At 44.5% G+C, this 23,268-nt stretch overlaps 1 protein-coding gene across 1 annotated transcript; it reads left to right on the top strand.

The window, feature by feature from the left end:
* Window positions 1-1,093: 1,093 nt before the first annotated feature.
* On the top strand, window positions 1,094-14,328 carry rps15 (ribosomal protein S15). The gene is made up of 4 exons (XM_080212884.1): window positions 1,094-1,162; window positions 1,941-2,029; window positions 8,931-9,165; window positions 14,170-14,328. Exons 1-4 carry the CDS (start codon window positions 1,160-1,162, stop codon window positions 14,281-14,283), a joined length of 441 nt encoding a protein of 146 aa, XP_080069010.1. The 5' UTR covers window positions 1,094-1,159; the 3' UTR covers window positions 14,284-14,328.
* The last annotated feature ends 8,940 nt before the right edge of the window (window positions 14,329-23,268 follow it).

The raw sequence follows: 23,268 nt of genomic DNA, 5'->3' as shown, positions 1-23,268 counted from the left end.
TGATTGCGTCACCAGCTTTCCTTCTGCTATTCGGGGGATTAATGTGATTACTTGTCGCCAGCGCCGCGTTGTTAAGCTAAATTCTTTGGACAAAAAAGGCCCCAACGCACATCTGGCATACTCTTCCACTTTCTTCTTTTGGGATAAAAGGTACAAAAGTCTGAGATCATGTATCAAACAGCTCAAGAACAGCTTCTTCCCTGCTACCATCAAACCTCTGAATGGATCTTATATTAAATTGATCTTTCTCTACGTCCTAGCTATGACTGGAACACTACAATCTGCACCCTCTCCTCTGTGTATAGTATGCTTTGTCTATATAGCGTGCAAGAAACAATACTTTTCACTGCATAATATATGTGACAATAATAAATCAAAATTAGGGCAGTTGGCCAAAGGCTTGGTCAAGAAAATTTTAAGCACCTTTGGGGGCAGCATGATGGCACAGTGCTTAGCACTGCTCCGTTACAGCGCTAGGGACCCGGGTTCAATCTCTGGCCTGGGTCACTGTCTGTGCAGAGTCTGCATGTTCTCCCATGTCTCTGTGGGTTTCCTTTGGGTGCTTCGCTCCCACAGTCCAAAGGACATGCTGGTTAAGTGCAATGGCCATGCGAAATTCTCCCTCAGTGTACCCAGACATGTGTCGGAGTGTAACGATGAAGGGATTTTCACAGTAACTTCATTGCAGTGTTAATGTAAACCTACTTGTGACAGTAATAAATAAACCTTAAAACTTAAAGGCAGAAAGAGACTCATTCTGCAATGCGAGAGCTATGAATATAGCCTCATGTTCTCCCCGTGTCTGCGTGGGTTTCCTCCCACAGTCTGAAAGACGTGCTGGTTAGGTGCATTGACCCAAACAGGTGCTGGACTGTGGCAACTAGGGGAATCTCACAGTAACTTCATTGCAGTGTTAATGTAAGCCTACTTGTGACACTAATAAATAACTTTTAAAAAGTAACTTCATTGCTGCGTTAATGCAAACCTTACACGTGACTGATAAATATATTTTTTGTCACTTTTCACCTGCCTTTCAGTCTTGGCAGTGGGCCAGATGGGTGTGCGCATGCGTAGAATGTCACTCAGCCCCCAGGTCAAATCCCGCGATATTTTCCGCGCCGGAAACGCGATCTGTCCTTTGCACGGAAAGAGGCTGAAAATGGTGGGTGTTTGGAGATGGCGGCGCGGAGAGAGTCTAATACAATCGTTGTCCATCCGCTTTCACATTCACACCAGGGCTGCTGGGTTCACACTGAGATTGTAGAGCGGACTCTAAGCCGCAATATCCACCCGTTATTTCTCTTTTAGAGTTTATTTTTATATCAGTGGAAGCGGCTGCAGGTTTGGGTGGGCCTCAGACTCATGCGGATTAATGTGTCCCTCTGCGGCAGCGGCGCTTCCTCCTTCAGCTTGGGGAAAGGCTCATCTTTAAATATGGACCCGGGGGTGCCTTTATATTTGGGAGGGTAGCGGGGCGGGGAGTTTCAGAGTTGGTTCCCGCGGTGACTTTAACGTCCGAGCCAGAGCTGCCTTTGAAATGGTGGAGTTGGGTTTAAACTGGAATCCAGCTCCTGATGTCTGGGTGGAGTTCCCCAGCCACAACATCGACAGGGCTGCACTGTCCTAGTCCTGGTGATCTCGTCTTAACGTTCAAAATAAATTACAACCCACCTGTCAAATTCAGTGAGCTACTGAGAGCAATGGGACTGCATTGCAAAACTCTTTAAACAAGGATCTGTTGTTTGGAACATCAAGCATCTCTTAAACAGAGGAAATGTGAAAGATTAAATGCATTTTTACAAGGCACCATTCATTATTTCATTCCCCAGTAACCCAACAACACATTTTTGCTAATATGCCTTAAACTAGGTTGAGATTCCCTTATGCTTCTGTAGAAATGATTACTACATGTTGTAATTTATTATCTTTTTCAAATGTAGGCTGACCAAGTGGAGCAGAAGAAGAAAAGGACTTTCAGGAAATTTACCTACAGAGGTGTTGACCTGGACCAGCTCCTTGACATGTCCTAGTAAGTTGCATTGTGTTAAATATGTAATTTCAGTAGCACATGGGGAAAAGTGGATCAGGCTATTGAGTTGGGTGATTAGCCGTGATCAAAATCTCAATGCAGGTTTAAAGGGCTGCCTGCTCCTCTTTTATATGTAAAAGAATGCTTCTGTCCATGCAATGTTCTTTTTGGTGTACTGACTATGATTATTTGGCTTTTTTGATTTATTATTGCCTTGTGTATTAGTATACAGTGAAAAGTATTGTTTCTCACATGCTATATAAGCAAAGCATACTGTACAAAAGGAAAGGAGATAGTGCAGAATGTAGTGTTACAGTCATAGCTACAGTGTAGGGAAAGATCAATAAGGTAGGTCCATTCAAAAGTCTGATGGCAGAAGAGAAGAAGCTGCTCTTTGAGTTGGTTGATACGTGACCTCAGACTTCTGTATGTTTTTCCTGATGGAGGAGAGTATGTCTGGGGTGCGTGAGGTATTTGAGTATGCTACTTCTCATAGAATCATAGAATTCTACAATGCAGAAGGAGGCTATTTGACCCATCGAGTCTGCGCGGACTACAATCCCACCCAGGCCCTATCCCCATAACTCCATACATTTACCCCAGCTAGTTCCCCCCAGACACTAAGGGGCAATTTACTATGGCCAATCTACCTAACCCACACTTCCTTGGATTGGGGGAGAAAAGCAGAGCACACGGAGGAAACCCACGCTGACAGGAGGATGTGCAAACTCCACATGGACAGTGAACATAAGAAATAGGAGCAGGAGTAGGCCATCTAGCCCCTCAAGCCTTCCCCGCCATTCAATAAGATCATGGCTGATCTGTCGTGGCTCAGTTCCACATTCCCGCCCTCTCCCCATAACTCTTAATCCCCTTGCCTATCAAAAACCTATCAACCCGCGTCTTAAAAATATTTAGCGAGGCAGCCTCCACCACTTCAACGGGCAGAGAATTCCAGAGATTCACCACCCTTTGAGTGAAGAAGTTCCTCCTCAACTCTGTTCTAAACCGCCCCCCCCCTTTATCTTGAGGCATAGCCCTCTAGTCCTACTGTCCTTTCTGAGCAGGAAGAGCCTCTCCACCTCTATCCTATCCATCCCATTCATCATCTTATACGTCTCAATGAGATCTCCCCTCACTCTTCTAAACTCTAACGAGTACAAGCCTAGTTTATTCAGCCTCTCCTCATAGTTCAACCCCCTCAACTCTGGTATCAGCCTTGTAAACCTCCTCTGCACTCCCTCCAAGGCCAAAATATCCTTGCGTAAGTGTGGCGACCAAAACTGCACACAGTACTCCAGCTGCGGCCTCACCAGTGCCCTATACAGCTGCAGCAAGACCTCCCTACTTTTATATTCAATCCCCCTCGCTATGAAGGCCAGCATTCCATTCGCCTTCCTGACCACCTGCTGCACCTGCAGGCTGGGTTTTTGTGACTCATGCACAAGGACCCTGAGGTCCCTCTGCACCGTCGCATGCTGCAGTTTTTCGCCATGTAAGTAATAGTCCTACCATTATTCCTACCAAAGTGGACAACCTCACATTTGCCAACATTAAATTCCATTTGCCATTTCCTGGCCCATTCGCCCAGCCTATCTAGAACCTTTTGCAGACTCTCCACACCCTCCGCACAATTTGCCGTTCCACCAATCTTGGTGTCATCAGCAAACTTCGACACCATACACTCGGTTCCCTCCTCCAGATCGTCTATATAAATGGTAAATAGCTGAGGCTCCAGCACCGACCCCTGGGGCACTCCACTAGTCACCAACTGCCAATCCGAATAGCACCCATTGACCCCCACTCTCTGCCTCCTATTTGACAACCAATCCTCTATCCACGCTAACACCCTACCCCCAACTCCATGCCCCCTGACCTTCTGCAATAACCTCTTGTGAGGCACCTTGTCAAACGCCTTCTGAAAATCAAGAAAGACCACATCCACCGGCTCTCCTCTATCCACCGCCCTAGACACATCCTCATAGAACTCCAATAAATTCGTCAGACACGACTTCCCCTTAACGAAACCATGCTGCGTCTGCTCTATCAAACAATTCTCCTCGAGATGCCTCGCTATTTTCTCCTTGATGACGGATTCTAACATTTTACCTACATCAGACGTTAAACTAACCAGCCTATAATTCCCTGCCTTTTGCCTGCCACCCTTCTTAAACAACGGCGTAACATTAGCCATTTTCCAATCTTCTGGCACTTCCCCGGAATCCAGCGACATTTGGAAAATAATCACCAAGGCATCCACTATCACCTCCGCCATTTCTTTCAGAACCCTTGGATGTGTTCCATCCGGTCCTGGGGACTTGTCCACAATCAGTCCCTCCAGTCTGTCGAGCACCGCCTCTCTAGTAACAATAATATCATTCAGGCCCTCCACTCCTACCATCTTTCCATCGCTAACACCCGGCAAATTATTCACGTCCTCCTCCATGAAGACCGAAACAAAAAGTTATTCAAGGCCTCAGCCATTTCCCCATCCCCTACCACTAAGTCCCCCCTCTCATCCTCTAAGGGTCCAACGTTCACCCTAGCCAGCCTCTTCCTTTTTATGTATTTATAAAAACTCTTGCTATCCTTTTTTATATTAAGCGCTAGCCCAGCTTCATAGTTTATCCTACCCTTCTTTGTCAACTTCTTTGTCATTCTTTGTTGACATTTAAACCTCTCCCAATCCTCTTCTTGCCCACTACTCTTAGCTACTCTAAACGCATCCGCTTTTAATTTAACACTTTCCTTAACCTCCTTCATTATCCACGGCTGATTATCTCTCCTCCTATGATCCTTTTTAACTGTCGGAATAAATTTCTGCTGAGCACCAAGAAAGATCTCCTTAAAGATCCTCCACTGTTCCTCAGCAGACCTACCTTCCAACGTGCTCCCCCAATCAATATTTGCCAATTCCCCTCTCATCCTACTGTACTCCCCTCTGTTCAAACAAAAGACACGTGTCCGGGAACCCACTTTCTCCTCCTCCATCTGCATCAGAAACTCCACCATACAATGATCACTCTTCCCAAGAGGATCCTTCACCACAAGGTCCCTAATTCTACCCGCCTCATTACATAACACCAGATCCACGATAGCTCGCACCCTCGTCGGCTCCAACACAACTGTTCAAGGAAACTATCCCGGCAGCTATCCTCCTCAAGCCCACTGTGTCCAACATGGGTCAACCAATCAATATGTAGATTGAAATCCCCCATAATTATCGCCGTTCCATTCCTGCATGCAGTGGAGTCGAATTGATCCCACGTCCCTGGCGCTGTGAGGCAGTAGTGTTAACCACTGCATCAGTGGAAAGTGTAGATGGAGTCGATGGATGGGAGGCTGGTTTGTTTGATGGACTGGGCTTTATTCATGACCCTTTGTAGTTTGTTGTGTTCTTGGACAGTGCAGGAGCCGTACAAAGCTGTGATACAATCAGAAAGAATGCTTCCTCTGGTGCATCTGTTTCAAAAAAAAGGTTGGTGAGAGTCGTAGCGGACATGCCAAATTTGCTTAGCCTCTTGAGAAAGTAGAGATGTTGGTGGGCTTTCTTAACTGTAGCATCGGTGTAGAGGGACCAGGACAGGTTATTGATCTGGACACCTAGAAACTCGAAGCTCTCGACCATTTTCACTCGATCCCCGTTGATGCAGAAAGGGTGTGTTTCTACTTTGAAGGTTTGGGATGGTGGGGTGGGGATGCACCATCAGGTGACTACAGCTACTTTAGTCAATTGAAAAAATGACAGCCAGTTTGTTCACAGCAAGCTTTCAGATCTGCAATATGGTAAAGACCATATGGTCTTTTTTTTGTGATGTTGCTTGAGGGATAAATATTGGCCAAGACATTGCGTAAGACTCCCTATTCCTTTTTGAGAGCACCATGGGATCCACCTGAGACTCAACACCTTTGACATTCTGAAAGAGTGCCAATCAGAAAGACATTCGGAACCATCTCGGGTCAATCTTGATTTTTGTGCTGGAGTGAGATTTGAACATAAGGGCAAGAAGCGGGAGTAAGCCATCTGGCCCCTCGAGCCTGCTCTGCATTCAATAAGATCATGGCTGATCTTTTTGTGGACTCAGCTGCATTTACCTGCCCACTCAACATAACCCTCAATTCCTTCACTGTTCAAAAATTTATCTATCCTTGCCTTAAAAACATTCAGTGAGGTGGCCTCAACTGCTTCACTGGTCAGGAAATTTCACAGATTCGCAACCCTTTGTGTGAAGGAGTTGTTTCTCAACTCAGTCTTAAATCTGCTTCCCCTTATTTTGAGGTTATACCCCCAGTTCTAGTTTCACCCGCCAGTGGGAACAACTTCCCTGCTTCTGTCTTATCTATTCTCTTCATAATCTTATATGTTCCTATAAGATCTCCCCTCATTCTTCTGAATTCCAATGAGTACAGCCGCAGTCTACTCAGTCTCTCCTCATAAGCCAATCCTCTCAACTCCGGAATCAATCTAGTGAATCTCCTCTGCACTCCCTCCAGTGCCACTATATCCTTCCTCAAGTAAGGAGACCAAAACTGTACAGGGTACTTCAGATTTGGCCTCACCAGCACCTTATACCGCTGTAACATAATCTTGCTTTTTAAACTCCATCCCTCTAGCAATGAAGGACCAAATTCCATTTACCTTCTTAATTACCTGCTGCACCTGCAAACCAACTCCTTGAGATTCCTGCACAAGGACACCCAGGTCCTTGTACACAGCAGCATGCTGCAATTTTTTACCATTTAAATAATCCATTTTGCTGTTATTCCTACCAAAATGGATGACCTCACATTTACCAACATCATATTCCATCTGTCAGACCCTTGCCCACTCACTTCGACTATCTAAATCCTTCTGCAGACTTTCAGCATCCTCTGCATACCCAGCTTAGTGTCAGCTGCGAATTTTGACACATGACATTTGGTCCCCAACTCCAAGTCATCTATTTAAATTGTAAACAATTGCAGTCCCAGCACTGGTCCCTGAGGCACACCACTAGTCACTGATCGCCAACCAGAAAAACACTCGGAACCATCTCGGGTCAGACCAAGATGTTGCCAACTGAGCCATGGGTGAAACAATAAGAATGCTTTACTAATATTTGTGTGTTTATATGTAGAGAAATGAAGACGTGTTACCAAACAGGAATCTTCTACCGGATAAGACAGCTATTTGGTAATCATGGAGTGGCACATACAATCATACAGTGCAGAAGACCATTCGGCCCATCAAGTCTGCACCATCCATAATCCCACCCAGGCCCCATCTGCAGAATCCCATGTATTTATCCTGATAGTCCCCCGACACTAAGGGGCAACTTAGCAAGGCCAATCCACCTAATGTGCACATCTTTAGATTGTGGGAGGAAACCGGAGCACCTGGAGAAAACCAGTGACCAAAGCTGGGAATCGAACGCAGGTCCCTGTGAGGCAGCAGTACCAACACTGTTCCACCATGCTGTACGGGACCATAATGGTTAGCACTGCTGCCTTGCAGCACCTGGGTTCAATTTTAGTCTTCGGTGACTCAGTATGGAGTTTGCACATTCTCCCTGTGTCTACGTGGATTTCCAAGGTGTGCAGGTTGGGTTAATTGACCTTGCTTAATTCCCCCTAGTGTCCCTAGATGTGTAAGTTGTGAGGATTAGTGCAATATATACATGGGGTTATGAGGATAGGACCTGGGTAAAATGCTCTGTTGTAGAGTTGGTGCAGTCTTGATGGGCCAAATGGCCTACTGCAACGTAGGGATTTTGTGATTTAGGTTTGACGGGAGTCTCTGATAGTTGGAAAATTAAATATATGCTGGTTTTCATTGTTACCTGTAAAGTCTTGTGCACTTTTGAAGTAATGTGAAATATTGATGTTTGAAAAATTTACAAGGCATGTTATTTTCCCAGTTGATATGTGCGGATGTACTTGTATTTGTCCCAAGTTGTATGTTGCTGCTGTGTAGTTTTAAAATTACGGTTGGGTTTTATCTTAAAAAAGAGAACAGTTGTTTGTACAATTGCTCAGATGTTCATTCGGTCACTTTTTCTAATTGCGGACATTCCTGGATAGATACTGGGAAAGAGTTGACGGCAGACTCAATACTTGGCAGCCCGCTTAAGGCTAGGAAAAAATGTTTGTGGCAGACTTGAAGTGATGAACCCATGTATGCACAATTTTCCATTTCACCAGGGAGCAGGAAATCTAGGTGGCGTGTGGAAAATTGATTTGATTTTATTATTGTCATGTGTATTGGGATGCAGTGAAATGTGCTGTTTCTTGCGGATAATACAAAACCTATTACTTAGAACATAGGGGAGAAGGAAAGGAGAGGGTGCAAAATATGGTGTTACAGTCATAGCTAGACTAGAGAAAAGATCAGAAGAGATTTAAATATAATGTTATTAGAAGTTTAAAAGGGTTAAGTGTATAGTTCTAAGACCATAGAACAAGAGTGAAAGGTACAATTAGAGGGTATGCTGGAGACAACTTGCGAGAAGTCACCATGCTCTGATGCCATCTTGAATTTTGAAATCAAGGATGTGCACTCTTGACACAAGTGCAACAGATTGTACACAAGATCCTGCAAATAGTAAGCATCTGAAAGATGTCTGTCTGCTGTCAAAGTATTTCTTTTGTATTGCACTGAAATGTTAAGATCACCTAATTTCTGAACTGGGCTTGTATCCACAATTTTTTGTTTTCCATTAATACTACCACTTGCTCCTTGTTCTCACTTAAAAGCTCAGCATGTATTTAAGGTGTTAGTTATATAGTCTGGTTTCAGTGAGTTTTAAAATGAAGTAACCAGATGTGCTCACTTGAATTGCAAATTACACTAAACCTCCGTTGTGTTTTAGTAAGTCTAAAGTATGGAACTGCGACAGTCAGAGCTCTTTGTTCTTGTCTTCAGTGAACAGCTGATGCAGTTGTACTGTGCCCGTCAGCGCAGGCGCGTGAACAGAGGACTGCGTCGCAAACAGCAGTCCCTCCTGAAGAGGCTGCGTAAGGCCAAAAAGGAAGCTCCACCAATGGAGAAACCAGAGGTTGTCAAAACTCATCTTCGGGATATGGTTATCCTCCCAGAGATGGTTGGCAGCATGGTTGGAGTGTACAATGGCAAAACCTTTAATCAGGTTGAAATCAAGGTAAGGTGAATTTGCCCATAACTTTGGCAACTTCTTTTATATTTTGCATGTGCAGAGTACAATATGAAAGGCTGTTAATATGATCTTGTGCTGCATTAATTGATATTGGATTGAAAGTTGGAAAATGGAAGATCAGAAATCTCAGCGTAATGTTATGATCTAGTGTATCTTTAAGAGGTTTTTAAAAGATCATGTTCTCTGTAGTGGCTTGTTCCATGGTTTAAAATGGGGTTTGTTTATTTTTCCTCTGGGTTGCTTTATGGCCCTGCATTGTTAGGAGGAAGGTTGTGGATTCAGGTCATTTTTTTTCCTCTTTAGTAAATTCAAAGTTTTAGTTTCTGTTTTGGCTTGCTTGTAGTGTTTAGCTTTAGGAGGAAGTGGATATCAGACAGCAAGCAGTATCTCTCTTTGTCTCCCTGGGTTTTGGAAGTTCTGCTGGTTAACTGAAAGCAAAGCTTCTTGACTTCCTGCAGTAGAAAATCTGCTGTTGGTGGTTTGACCTGAATCTCTCCCTGGTGTTCTGGGAAGCTGTTCTGAGTTTATCAAGAGAACTGCAGCATTCATCCAAAGGACTCAATTCTAGTATCACCTGAGCATTAATCTTTGCTGTGTTAAATCAGTGGAAGGGTTTTGTTTATGGGTTTGGTTTGATTGGACCATCTTAGATATATTTGTTAAGGGTTATACATTTTTGTGGTGGTTTTGTTTGTAATTGATAAGTTATCGCTAATAGTCTTACTGTGCATGTCAATTATATTCTTAAATAAACTTTATTTGATTAAAAACTCCCTAGTGGGTCACTTGAATCATACCTGAAGTGAAACATCTCATGCTTACCCTGGCCAAATTCAAGGTGCAAAACTTATGATACAGGCAGGTTCCATAAAACACTTTGGAGTTCTGACCTGAACCATAACAGGCCAGAAACTAAGATATTTTATGAAGTCAGCCTAGACCATAAGTTTTGCACTTGAATTTGGTTAGAGTAAGCATAAGACTTTTTACGTGAGATTCAATTGACGCATAAGGGAGCTTTTATCAAACATTTATTTGAGAATACAGTAAACACAGAAAATTAGCAATAGCTTTTACCAATTACAGAAAAAAACCATTACATTTTATAAACCTTAATAACTAAATTCCCTGTTCTAATACAACAGATCTCCTTATAAACATACACCTGTCATAGGTTTAGCACAGAAAATAAGAATGCTTATGTGGTACTGGAGTTTAGTCCTTTGGTTGGAAAATTGAAACCCTAGCTTCCCAGCCTTGTAACTTCCAGCAGGCCGCGAGGTTGAGATAATGTCATGGCTGGCCTCCAGCTTTTAGCCAGCAAAACACTGCAAGACACAGAGGCGATCTTTGTGTCTAGTTACCAGTTGGCAAATCACTGACAAAGGAATTTTCACTCCAGAGTGAGAGGCAAGAAACACAGTTGTCGGTCTAGATTCTGTACAGCTTCTAATCAGCTCACATCCAAAACTGAAAATGAAAGAACTCTTGGGAGAAAAAAAACTTAGCTCACCTGACCACCTTTTTACAACAGTTCTATAGGTTATAAACTTCTGGAAAATGCATTAGGCCCAGATTAAAAATAAACGAAGCCTCATTTAAATCATTTAAACAGAAATAAAAGGACGTCCAATCAGACAGCCAGTGTCACAACTGCAGAGAACATGATTTAAAAAAAATACATTTCTTAAAGGCACATTACTGACACAATAAGATTTTTTTACTTGCCTGAAAAGAGAAGCCTGTTGTTGAAGATTTTTGTCTTGAAGTCAGGACAAATACCCCTAATTACTGGCACGAGAAGTCGAGATATACCCACAACACAAAACTAATGTCGTGCTGAGATTTCTGAATGGATGTTTTCATTTTCCAGTGCAGTTTTTTTTAAGTGACCAATCAACTTGCTATCTGTGTGACTGTCTTCTGTATAGTTGGCTCAGGTATTGTACATCGTGATAACTTTTGGTGCAAATGGTTCGTTGAGGAACTTCAGAATCATATAATCTTTCCAGTGCAGAAGGAGGCCATTTGGCCCATCAGGTCTGCACTGACTGAGAGTCATACCCACCCCTCCACCCTGTCCCAGTAACCCCACATATTTACCCCAGTAATCCCCCTAAACTACATATCTTGGGACTCTAAGTGGCAATTTAACATGGCTAACCTGTACATCTTTGGCCTGTGGAAGGAAACTGGAACACCTAGAGGAAGCTCACGCAGACACAGGGAGAACGTGCAAACTCCACATAGTTTGGTTCCAGTGAATTGCACAGATATTGCAGTTCATTCAAGTTACTCGCTACTAAGCTTTGACCACTTCATGCATGTCAGTCAATATTACAACAGGGCTGTAGGTGCATAGGCTAATAGTAACTTCCTGGAACTGACTGTGCAAATTGAAGCAAGTCAAATTAGAAATATTAGAATGTCAAAATCTATCATTCCCTCCACTGCTGATGGACTGTGGTTTCAGCATGTACTGTCTGTCTCTACCACCCAGAAGGACATGGCCAGCATTGCCGACATGCACCATCGCCTATCGATTTCCCCTCCTGGTCACATTGCAGACATATGTTGCAGTTCCTTGATAGTTGCTGGGTGAAAATCCTGGCACTCTTAAGTATCAGCATTGTGGGCAAATTTTTAATTGGCTGCAATTTAAGGTGAAAGATCACCACCACTTTCTTGTGGGTAATGTAGAATGGGCAATAAATGCTGACCTTGCTGTAAAAAAAAGTCTGTTTAACCAATTGTGTTCGCAGACATCATGCTCAACTTTGCAAAAGACATTTGTCAGCCTGCGCTAGTTTTTAAAGTTTCCATGTGGTACAATGTTTAGACCCACTAGAAACTGACTCCCTGAGGAGAATTCTGCATAGCTTTCAAAATGCAGCTGACCATTCAAGTGAAAAATTTTTCATTGGTATACACCAGCAGACATGACAATTTGAAATTTGACAATGTGGCCACATGATAACATTTACTTTCGGAGGCGGGGTGGAATAGTTGCTGGTAATAAAATATGGTGATCTATGGCGAACAAAGATGCTGGCACAGTAAGTCTCACATCAACAAGTTAAGATCCAACAGGTTTATTTGGTAACACAAGCATTCAGAGCACTATCCCTTCATCAGGTGAGTGGCACTCACCTAATGAAGGAGCAGTGCTTTGAAAGCTCATGCTGCCAAATAAACCTGTTGGACTTTAACCTGGCGTTGTGAGACTTCTTACGATACCTACCCCAGTCTGAAGCAGATATCTCCATACCATAGATGCAGGCTTCATGGGATGGCTACCCTGTTTCTGTGATTTATCTTTCTGTTGTTGTGATGGGGGGAACTGTCACTGAAATTCTAATCATTTTTGCAGAGTTACCACTGCTTGGAGCTGTTGTAATTCTCTAATCAGCCGCTTTGCTGTGCAATATGCAATGTTTTTTGCCAACAAAAAAATCAGAAATAAATCCCTTCTGATCTTTGCCAGTTGCAGTTGGTGTGGAATGCTGATAACTGGCTTTTAACACCAGAAATGTTTGTTACAGTATCAAATCTCTTCCCTCATGACTCATTGGATGGCAAAACAGGCTGCAGGGTAGAGATTTAGTTTATTCATGTGGACAAGTAACAAGTATATTTCACAACACCAGGGACAGCAACTGGAAATGAGACAGTTTCATTGTTACTAATGTGTAAATCTCCACATAGCTCAGTGTGTAGTAGGGTTATGAAATAGGAGTGAGGCCCACGTTGTATGGATTAGAAATGAAGGGTGGCAGCAGCTTCCATCGTTTCATTTAAATTTACAGTCCTCCTGTTTGAATTTTAAAGCTTGTCACTGACAGCTTATTTTAATTCCTGCAGTCAGTAGGGAGCATTGATCTGGATGACTGAGGAGGTGTTGAATAATCTAGGATTGTTTTCACTGGAAAGGTGCAGGCTGAGGAGAGACATGATAGAGGTCTACAAAATTGAGAGGCATCGACAGGGTGGATAGAGGCTTTTCTTAGGGTGGAAGTGTCCATTACAAGGGGGCATAGGTTCAAAGTGAGAGGGGGAAAGTTTGAGAGATATGCAGGGAAGTTTTACACACACGCTGCTGTATGTCTGGAATGCGCTACCAGAGGAGCTGGTGGAAACAGGCACATTAGCAACATTTAAGAGGTATCTGGATGGGTACACGAATAGGGAGGGAATAGAGGAATATGGACTGAGGTAAGGGCAAAAGGTTTTTTTTAAGTTAGGGCGTTATGATTGGCACAGGCTTGGTGGGCCAAAGGGCCTGTTCCTGTGATGTACTTTGATTTTTGATTAACTTCAGTTAAAGTGTATTGAGTGCCGATACCTGGGAGGCTGTACAAATGACTTAATTCCTTTACTGGCAAAGGAATATTGTATTTTAGTGTAGAATGTACTGTGTGGCAAAAACAATTTCAAAAAGAAAAGTTTTTACTTTGCAGTGTAAGTTTTATAATGATAAAATCCAGCTGAGCAGATGGGCAGTAAAGTACTTTCGATTTCATTTGCCTGGTAAAAGTAATTTCATTCACCTGGCTAAACACCACCTAATTATGACATTCTTTACCTAATTTGTGGGGTTTTATACTTGTCACATGATAAATTTACTTGTTTTACATTTCTGCATTTCTTTCCCCGTCTAGTTCACAGTGCCATCTTATTTCTAAAGTCAATGTAATTCTAGCCATTTCAAAGACTAGATGGTGTGTGGGTTCACCAGAAAAGTGAGGGGAGATCATGCGTAGCAATTTAATTTTGTGTTAAGCAATGTTTGCAAATTACAGCTATATTTAGTACAGTAATGAAACAGTTTTCCTTTTAACCTGTTTGATCCCTTTTTAATGAAAAGAACATTAGATGTTAGCTAAGTCCTGCTGTCAGGGAGTCTTGAACTCAGTGTTGTAAATTGTGGAGATTAATTTGCAATGCATAAACCTGTTGGTTAATTTTATAACTTTTTTTTCCCTTTTTCAGCCTGAAATGATCGGCCATTATCTTGGTGAGTTCTCCATCACCTATAAGCCTGTTAAGCATGGCAGACCTGGTATCGGTGCCACTCACTCCTCCAGGTTCATCCCACTGAAGTAATTAGTTTACAATGGAAATCTGTAAATAAAATCGGTTCCAGTACAATTTGACTTGGTGTGCTTATTTTTCAGAGATGTAGCTCAGTAGCTTTCCTACTTCTCTTGCAAAGCCGGTGCAATAGCCTGGAACCTTAAGTTTTTTGTATGACTGTATTTGTCGTAGATTGTCAGTTTTTCCTTTGCATCAATTTGTTGCAATAATCCAAATAACATGCACATTTTGTCTTGATCTTTTGAGATCTTCAAGGCAAGTTGCAATATTTAAATAGTTTGAAACATCTTTCAAGCTCGTTTTCCCACGTTATACTCCACCTACCAAATGTTTGTCCACTTAGAACTTAGAACATAGAACATAGAATACTACAGCACAAACAGGCCCTTCGGCCCACAAGTTGCGCCGATCACATCATCACCTACCAACCTACAGACCTATCTATAACCCTCAATCTCATTAAACCCCATATACTCATCCAGAAGTCTTTTAAAAGACCCCAGCGAGTTCGCCTCCACCACCACTGACGGCAGCCGATTCCATTCACTCACCACCCTCTGAGTGAAAAACTTACCCCTAACATCACTTCTGAACCTCCCTCCCCGCACCTTAAATCTGTGTCCTCTCGTAGCGACCATTTCAAACCGGGGAAATAGCCTCTGAGAGTCCACCCTATCTATTCCTCTCAACATTTTGTAAACCTCTATCAGGTCGCCTCTCAACCTTCGTCTCTCCAGGGAAAAGAGTCCCAGCTCCCTCAACCGAACTTCATAAGGCATGCCTCCCAGTCCAGGCAACATCCTTGTAAATCTCCTCTGCACCCTTTCAATAGCTTCTACATCTTTCCTATAGTGAGGCGACCAGAACTGCGCACAATACTCCAAATGAGGCCTGACAAGGGTCTTATAAAGTTCCAGCATTACCTCCCGACTCCTAAACTCAAACCCTCGATTAATGAAGGCCAGTACACCATACGCCTTCTTGACCACCTCCTCCACCTGCGAGGCCGATTTAAGAGTCCTGTGGACCCGGACCCCAAGATCCTTCTGCTCCTCAACACTACTCAGACTTCTGCCCTTGATAGTGTACTCGTTCATCCCGTTGGTTCTGCCAAAATGGACGACTACACATTTATCCGCGTTGAAGTCCATCTGCCACTTCTCCGCCCAGTCCTGCATCCTATCTATGTCCTGCTGCAACCTTTGCCATCCTTCCAGATCATCCACAACACCACCGACCTTCGTGTCATCAGCGAACTTACTTACCCATCCCTCCACTTCCTCATCCAGGTCATTTATGAAAATGACAAACAACAAGGGTCCCAGAACAGATCCTTGAGGCACTCCGCTGGTGACTGACCTCCATTCAGAAAAAGCCCCATCCACAACCACTCTCTGCCTTCTGCAGGCAAGCCAGTTCTGGATCCACAAGGCCAAAGGCCCTTGGATCCCATGCCCTCTCACCTTCTCAAGAAGTCTTGCATGGGGGACCTTATCAAACGCCTTGCTGAAGTCCATGTACACTACGTCCACGGCACTTCCTTCGTCAATGTGTTCAGTCACATTATCGAAGAACTCAACTAGGCTTGTAAGGCACGACCTGCCCTTGACAAATCCATGCTGACTATTCCTGATCATGTCAAACCTCTCCAAATGTTCGTAAATCTTGTCCCTCAGAAGCCTCTCCATCAGCTTACCAACTACTGAGGTCAGACTCACCGGTCGGTAATTTCCTGGGCTATCTCTGTTCCCTTTCTTAAAAATAGGAACTACATCTGCAATCCTCCAATCCTCTGGAACCTCTCCCGTCTCCATTGACGACGCAAAGATCATCGCCAGGGGCTCTGCAATCTCTTCCCTCGCCTCCCACAGTATCCTGGGGTACATCCCATCTGGTCCCGGCGACTTATCTACCTTGATAGAATTCAAAAGTTCCAACACATCCTCCTCCTTAATATTCACGTACTCAATCCTTTCCATCTGCTGCAAATCCATAACAAAATCTCCCAGATCGGCTTCCACCGTGAATACTGAGGCGAAGTACTCGTTAAGCACCTCTGCCATTTCTTCTGGTTCCACACAAACCTTTCCCCCCTCACCTTTTATAGGTCCTATCCCTTCTCTTCTTATCCTTTTACCTTTCACATATTTATAGAAGGCCTTGGGATTCTCCTTAATCTTACCCGCCAAGGTCTTCTCATGACCCCTTCTGGCTCTCCTAATTTCCCTTTTAAGTTCCCTCCTACAGTCCTTATACTCCTCAAGATCTTTAACATCTCCTAATTCCCTGAACCTCTTGTACACCTTCCTTTTCTTCCTGACTAGGTTCAACACATCCTTTGTGCACCACGGTTCCCTCGACCCACCAAAACCCCCTCGTCTCATCGGAACGTTGTCATTCAGAGCTCCAGACACACATTCCTTGAATATCTGCCACCTTCCTTCGGTACTTTTCCCTAAGAACGCCTCCTTCCAGTTTATTTGTCCAAGTAACTTCCTGACTTCTTCGTATCTCCCCTTACCCCAGACAAACACCTTCCTAGCCTGCCTGATCCTATCTCGTTCCAACGCAATTGTGAAGGAGATAGAATTATGGTCACCATATCCAAGATGCTCTCCTACCGAAAGATCCATCACCTGCCCTGGTTCATTCGCCAGTACCAGGTCAAGTACAGCCTCTCCCCTCGTAGGCTTGTCCACATACTGCGTCAGGAAACCCTCCTGAACACACCTAACAAACTCCTCCCCATCTATACCCCTTACCCTAGGGATATTCCAGTCGATGTTTGGGAAATTGAAGTCTCCCATCACGACAACTCTGTTATTAAAACATCTCTCCAGAATCTGTTTCCCTATTTGCACTTCAACTTCCCTGTCACTATTGGGCGGCCTATAGATTACACCCAGCAAAGTTTTTGACCCTTTGCTGTTCCTAACTTCCACCCACAGAGATTCTGTAGACAATCCCTCCACGACATCCTCTTTCTCTGTAGCCATGACACTGTCCCTGATCAACAGTGCCACGCCACCACCCCTTCTGCCACCCTCCCTGTCCTTCCTGAAGCACCTGAAGTACCCAGTCCTGTCCCTGAGACATCCAAGTCTCCGTAATGGCCACCACATCACAATCCCAAACAGCTATCCACGCCCTAAGCTCATCTACCTTATTCACTATACTCCTTGCATTAAAATATATACACTTCAGCCCCTCAGTCTGGGCATTTCCCATCTCCACCACCTGTCTAACCTCCCTCCCATACTGCCTGCGGTCCTCCCCTACCTGGGAGCGAACCTCCTCCGTCCCAGTTTCCCCATCACAGTTCCCTCCCCCCATCCTTCCTAGTTTAAAGTCCCCCCGGTAGCCTTAGCCAGTCTTCCCGCCAAGATACTAGTCCCCCTGGTATTTAAGTGCCACCCGTCCCTACTATAGAGGTCCCACCTACCCCTAAAGAGGTCCCAGTGATCTAGGAACCGAAATCCCTGCCCTCTACACCAGTCCCTCAGCCACACATTCACCCTCCACCTCATTTCATTTCTTCCCTCATTCTCCCTTGGCACAGGCAGCAATCCTGAGATTACTACCTTTGCTTTTCTCTTCCTCAGCTGCCTACCCAGTTCCCTATAGTCCTTTTTCACGAGTGCCTCCCTCTTCTTACCTACATCAGTAGTACCTATATGTACTACTACCTCCGGTTCCTCACCCTCCCCTTTCAGGATGTCTGGGACCTGCCCAGAGACATCCTGGATCCCAGCCCCAGGGAGACAAACCACCATCCGCGACTCCCTTCTACGTCCACAAAAACGCCTGTCCGCGCCCCTCACTGTGGAGTCCCCTATTAACACTACCTTTCTGCTTCCCTTTTTGATTTTTTGGCTCACTGGCTCAGCTCCAGAGAGCTGGCCATCGCTTCCTCCCTCAGATGAGCTGTCCCCCGTAGTAGTACTCAGGCCGGAGTACTTATTTTGAAGGGGGACATCCACCGGAGTGCTCCCCATCACCCGTGTTTTCCCCTTCCTAATGGTAACCCAAGTGCCCTCATCCCGTTGCCCTGGTGTGACTACCTGCTGGTAGCTCCTTTCTATAACCTCCTCACTCTCCCTAACTAGCCGAAGGTCCTCGAGCTGCATTTGCAGCTCCTTAACCTGGTTTCGTAGGGCCTGCAACTCCACACACCGAGCACAGGTGTGGATGTCTGGCAGGCCAGGAGCCTCCAAGACCTCCCATATGTTGCATTGGCAACAACATACAGGTCTCACACTCATATTTACCCCTTATAGCAACCCAAAGGAAAAAGGGAAAAAAAAACTTACAACTTACCTTATCTCTTTGGCCCTGTGAGCCAAAGCACTTACAGCACACACAAATACAAAAGCAGTCTTACCAGCTCTCAGACAGAGCCCCTCTCTCTCTCTCTCTTTTTTTTTAGGTTAGGGGAGGGGGGAGGGCTGGGATACTCTACCCGTGTAGAGTATCGGGAATCCCCTCCGGTCTAATTTATAGTCGGGTGAAAAAAAAAACGCGACCCGAGTGCCCTCGCAACTACTTCCACTTATTTAACCTATCTATCCTTTTACAGATTCCTTTTGTCCTCATCACAGCTTACTTTCCTACCTATGTAGTGATCAAATTTAACAGTCACACATTCAATCCTGTCTCGATGGTTGCTAAATTTGACTTCAACACTCAAAAATTCTCCTCATCCCCATCTTAAATGGGGGACCTCTTATTTTTAAACTCTGTCCCCCAAGTTCTAGTCTTCCCCACAAGAGGAAAGATCCTTTCAGCGTGCACACTGTCAAGTCCCTCAAGATCACCTCATTCTTCTTAACTCTAATAGGCAAAAGATGATGCTGAAGAATTCGCAACAACCTTCAGCCATAAGCTTGTCTGGAGGTCCCCAGCATCTCAGCTGCCAATCTGGAGGCAATTTAAAGCATTCCACATGATACCAAGAAATGGCTCTGGACAAGTTGGTTAATACAGCTGCCTCACTGTGCCAGGAATCCGGGTTCGATTCTGGCCTTGGGCGACGGCCTGTGTAAACTCTACACGTTTTCCTTGTGCTTGTGTGTGTTTTCTCTAGTGCTGAAGACCTGTGCTCTGGAATTAGGGATGCAGCAAGTTCCAGAGTGTGACTCCAGTACTAGTGCTGGAATATTGTTGGGGTCTTTGCAGTATCCACCCACAGAACCATAGAATACAGTGCAGAACAACCATCAGTTCCATTAACTCTGCCTACACCAACTCTGAAAGAACATCCCACCTTGGCCCTTTCCTCTGCTTTATCTCTGTAACTGTGTACATTTAGGATGGCTAATCCACATAACCTACACATCTTTAGATTATAGAGAAACTGGAGCAATAGAGGAAACAGACACAGGAAGAATGTGTAGAATACAAGAGGCCTCCCTTATTGAGGATGGGGATATCTGTGGAGCCTCTAGTGAGGAGTTGACCACCATCATTCAAGGCTAGATGTGGCAGGTGTACAAAATTTCTATCTGATCCAATAGAATAATAGAATTCCTACACTGCAGATGGTGGCCATTTGGCCCATTGAGCCTGCACCAGTAACAATCCCAATGAGGCCCTTTCTCCGTAACCCCACGGCTTTACACTGTTAATCCCCGCTGACACTAAGTGGCTGTGCTAAATTGCCCATCAACCTAACCTGCATGTCTTTGGAGTGTGGGAGGAAACCCGTACAGTAATGGAAAAGTGTGCAAACTCCACAGTCACCTGAGGCCGGAATTGAACCTGCTGTGAGGCAGCAGTTTGCCCTTAGTTGTGGGATTGCTTAACTATTGCTGCTTTTGCAGTTTGGCGCATGTTACAGCTCCAGGTTGGCATCTTATTTTTAAGTATAACTGGCGCTGTTCGTAAACTGTCCTTCTGTACTCTTCATTGATCCCCTGCCTTAGTGGTAATGGTAGAGTGGGAGATATATTGGACCATGAGGTTACAGGTTGTGGTTGAGTACATTTAAGCTACTGCTGATGACCTATTGTTGCCCAGCCTTGAGCTGCTAGATCTGTTTAAAATCTATTGTATTAAGCATATCGTAGTGCTGTATAACACATTGGAGGTATCCTCGATGTGAAGACAGGTTTCTTCTGTACGAGGACTGTGTGGTAATCACTCCTACTAGAGTCATAGAGTTTACAGCATGGAAACAGGCCCTTTGGCCCCACTTGTCTATGCTGCCCTAATACATTCAGGATCAGAAGATATAGAACTGGCTTGGCCATAGAAGACAGCGTAGCAGTTGAGAGATGTTTTGCTGAATGGAGGGCTGTGACTAGCCGTGTTCGACAGGGATCGGTTCTGGGACCTTTGCAGTATATATAAATGATTTGAAGGAAAATGTATTTGGTCTGATTAGTACCATTCATAGCGAGGGGGATTGAATATAAAAGTAGGGAGGTCTTGCTGCAGCTGTATAGGGCATTGGTGAGGCCGCAGCTGGAGTACTGTGTGCAGTTTTGGGCGCCGCACCTGCGCAAGGATATTTTGGCCTTGGAGGGAGTGCAGAGGAGGTTTACTAGGCTGATACCGGAGTTGAGGGGGTTGAGCTATGAGGAGAGGCTGAATAAACTAGGCTTGTACTCGTTAGAGTTTAGAAGAATGAGGGGAGATCTCATTGAGACGTATAAGATGATGAATGGGATGGATAGGATAGAGGTGGAGAGACTCTTCCCGCTCAAAAAAGACAATAGGACTAGGGGGCACAGCCTCAAGATAAAGGGGGGGCGGTTTAGAACGGAGTTGAGGAGGAACTTCTTCACTCAAAGGGTGGTGAATATCTGGAATTCTCTGCCCGTTGAAGTGGTGGAGGCTGCCTCGCTAAATATTTTTAAGAAGTGGGTTGATGGGTTTTTGATAAGAGAGGGGATTAAGGGTTATGGGGAGAGGGCGGGAAAGTGGAACTGAGCCACGACAGATCAGCCATGATCTTATTGAATGGCGGGGCAGGCTCGAAGGGCCAGATGGCCTACTCCTGCTCCTATTTCTTATGTTCTTATGTTCTTATGTACCGGTTTTCAAATGACATAAAAATTGGTGGAGTTGAAAATAGTGAAGGGGATTGTCAGAGGATTACAGCAAGATATATACTGGTTGGGGACCTGGGCAGAGGAATGGCAGATGGAGTTTAATACAGACAAGTGTGAAGGTGCATTTTCAAAGGTCCAATGCATGTAGGAGTTATATAATAAACGGGAGATCCCGTCACAGTATTAACATGCAGAGAGATCTGGGCGTACATGTCCACCGATCATTGAAAGTGACAATGCAGGAGGATAAGGTAGTCAAGAAGGCATGTGGCATGCTTGCTTTCGTCGGTTGGGGCATTGAGCATAAATATTTGGAATATTGTGCACAATTCTGGTCACCACACTATCAGAAGGATGTGGATGCTTTGGAGAGGGTACAAACGTGGTTTACCAGGATGGTACCTGGTCTGAAGGGTATTAGCTATGGGGAGAGGATGGATAAACTGTTCGTTCTCACTGCAACGATGGAGGTTGAGGGGTGATCTGATAGAGGCTTACAAGATTGACTGGCATGGGCAGAGTGGATAGTCAGATGCTGTTTCCGGGGTAGAAAAGTCAAGTACAAGAGGACTCAATGCACGTGGGGAAAAGTTTAGACGAGATGTGCGGGGCGAGTTTTTTTTTTACAGGGTGATGAATGTCTGGCTGCCTGGGGAGGTGGTGGGTGCAGCTATGATAGTGGCATTTAAGGGACATGTAGACAAATACGTGAACAGAATGGGAATGGAAAGATACGGACTCCATAAGCGTGTACGGTCTTAGTTTAGACAGGCATCATGATTGGCGCAGGCCTGGAGGGCCCAAGGGGCTGTTGCTGTGCTGTGCTGTACTGTTCTTTGTATTCATGGACAGATGTATTTGAAGTAAACATTTGAGGGTGAGGTCTAGTATCATTTTCCATCTTGGATCCCTCACCACTTGCCCGGACCCAATATAGCAGCTATGTCCTTTAGGACTTAATCAGCTTGGCCCGTGATAGTATTACTGAACCATTCTCGGTGATGGATCCCCCATCCAGAGTATATTTTGTGCCCATGCCATCCTCAGTGCTTACTCCATGTGTTCAACATGGAAAAGTACAGATTTACTAGCTGAAGGATGGGCGGTATGTGGCATTAGAGTCAGAGGTTTACAGCATGGAAACAGGCCCTTCGGCCCAACCTCTCCATGCTGCCCAATTGCCTGCATTTGACCCATATTTCTCTATACTCATCTTACTCATGTAACTAAATGCTTTTTAAAAGACAAAATTGTACCTGCCTCTACTACTACCTCTGGCAGCTCGTTCCAGACACTCTCCACCCTCTGTGTGAAACAATTGCTCTTCTGGACTCTTTTTTTGTATTGCCCCCTTATCAGCTTAAACCTATGCCCTCTAGTTTTAGACTCCCCTACTTTTGGGAAAAGACATTGACCCCTCATTATTTTATAGACCTCTATAAGATCACCCCTCAGCCTTACAGAGAAAAAAGTCAGTCTATCTAGCTTCTCATAACTCAATCCATCAAGTCCCAGTAGCATCCTAGTAAATCTGCACTCTTTCTAGTTTAATTATATCCTTTCTATAATAGGGTAACCAGAAGGTACACATTATTCCAAGAGTGGCCTTACCAATGTCTTGTACAACTTCAACAGAAGGTCCCAACTCCTGTATTCTATGTTTTGGCCAATGATACCAAGAATGCTGAATGCCTTCATTACCACTCTGTCCACTTTCAAGGAGCTGTAAATCTGTACCACTAGATCTGTTTTGTTTTGCCCTATCATTAGCTGAGTAGGTCCTGCTCTAGTTCAGTCTACCAAAATGCATCATCTCGCATTTATCCAAGTTAAACACCATCTGCCATTTGTAAGCCCACTGGCCCAGTTGATCAAGATCCTGTTGTAATCTGAGATAATCTTCACTGTCCACTATGCCGCAAATCTTGGTGTCATCGGCAAA

Source organism: Carcharhinus amblyrhynchos, chromosome 26 (genome assembly GCF_965287045.1).
Source record: "Carcharhinus amblyrhynchos chromosome 26, sCarAmb.v2.hapA, whole genome shotgun sequence".
Taxonomy (NCBI): domain Eukaryota; kingdom Metazoa; phylum Chordata; class Chondrichthyes; order Carcharhiniformes; family Carcharhinidae; genus Carcharhinus; species Carcharhinus amblyrhynchos.
This window is presented reverse-complemented; position numbering and strand designations above follow the sequence as displayed.

What these genes read in the sequence shown, in the direction of transcription:
- rps15 (XM_080212884.1), top strand. An exon ending in CAGCTCCTTGACATGTCCTA is followed by an intron (nt 2,030 to 8,930) that starts GTAAGTTGCATT and finishes TCTTGTCTTCAG; the next exon opens with TGAACAGCTGATGCAGTTGT. An exon ending in TTAATCAGGTTGAAATCAAG is followed by an intron (nt 9,166 to 14,169) that starts GTAAGGTGAATT and finishes TCCCTTTTTCAG; the next exon opens with CCTGAAATGATCGGCCATTA.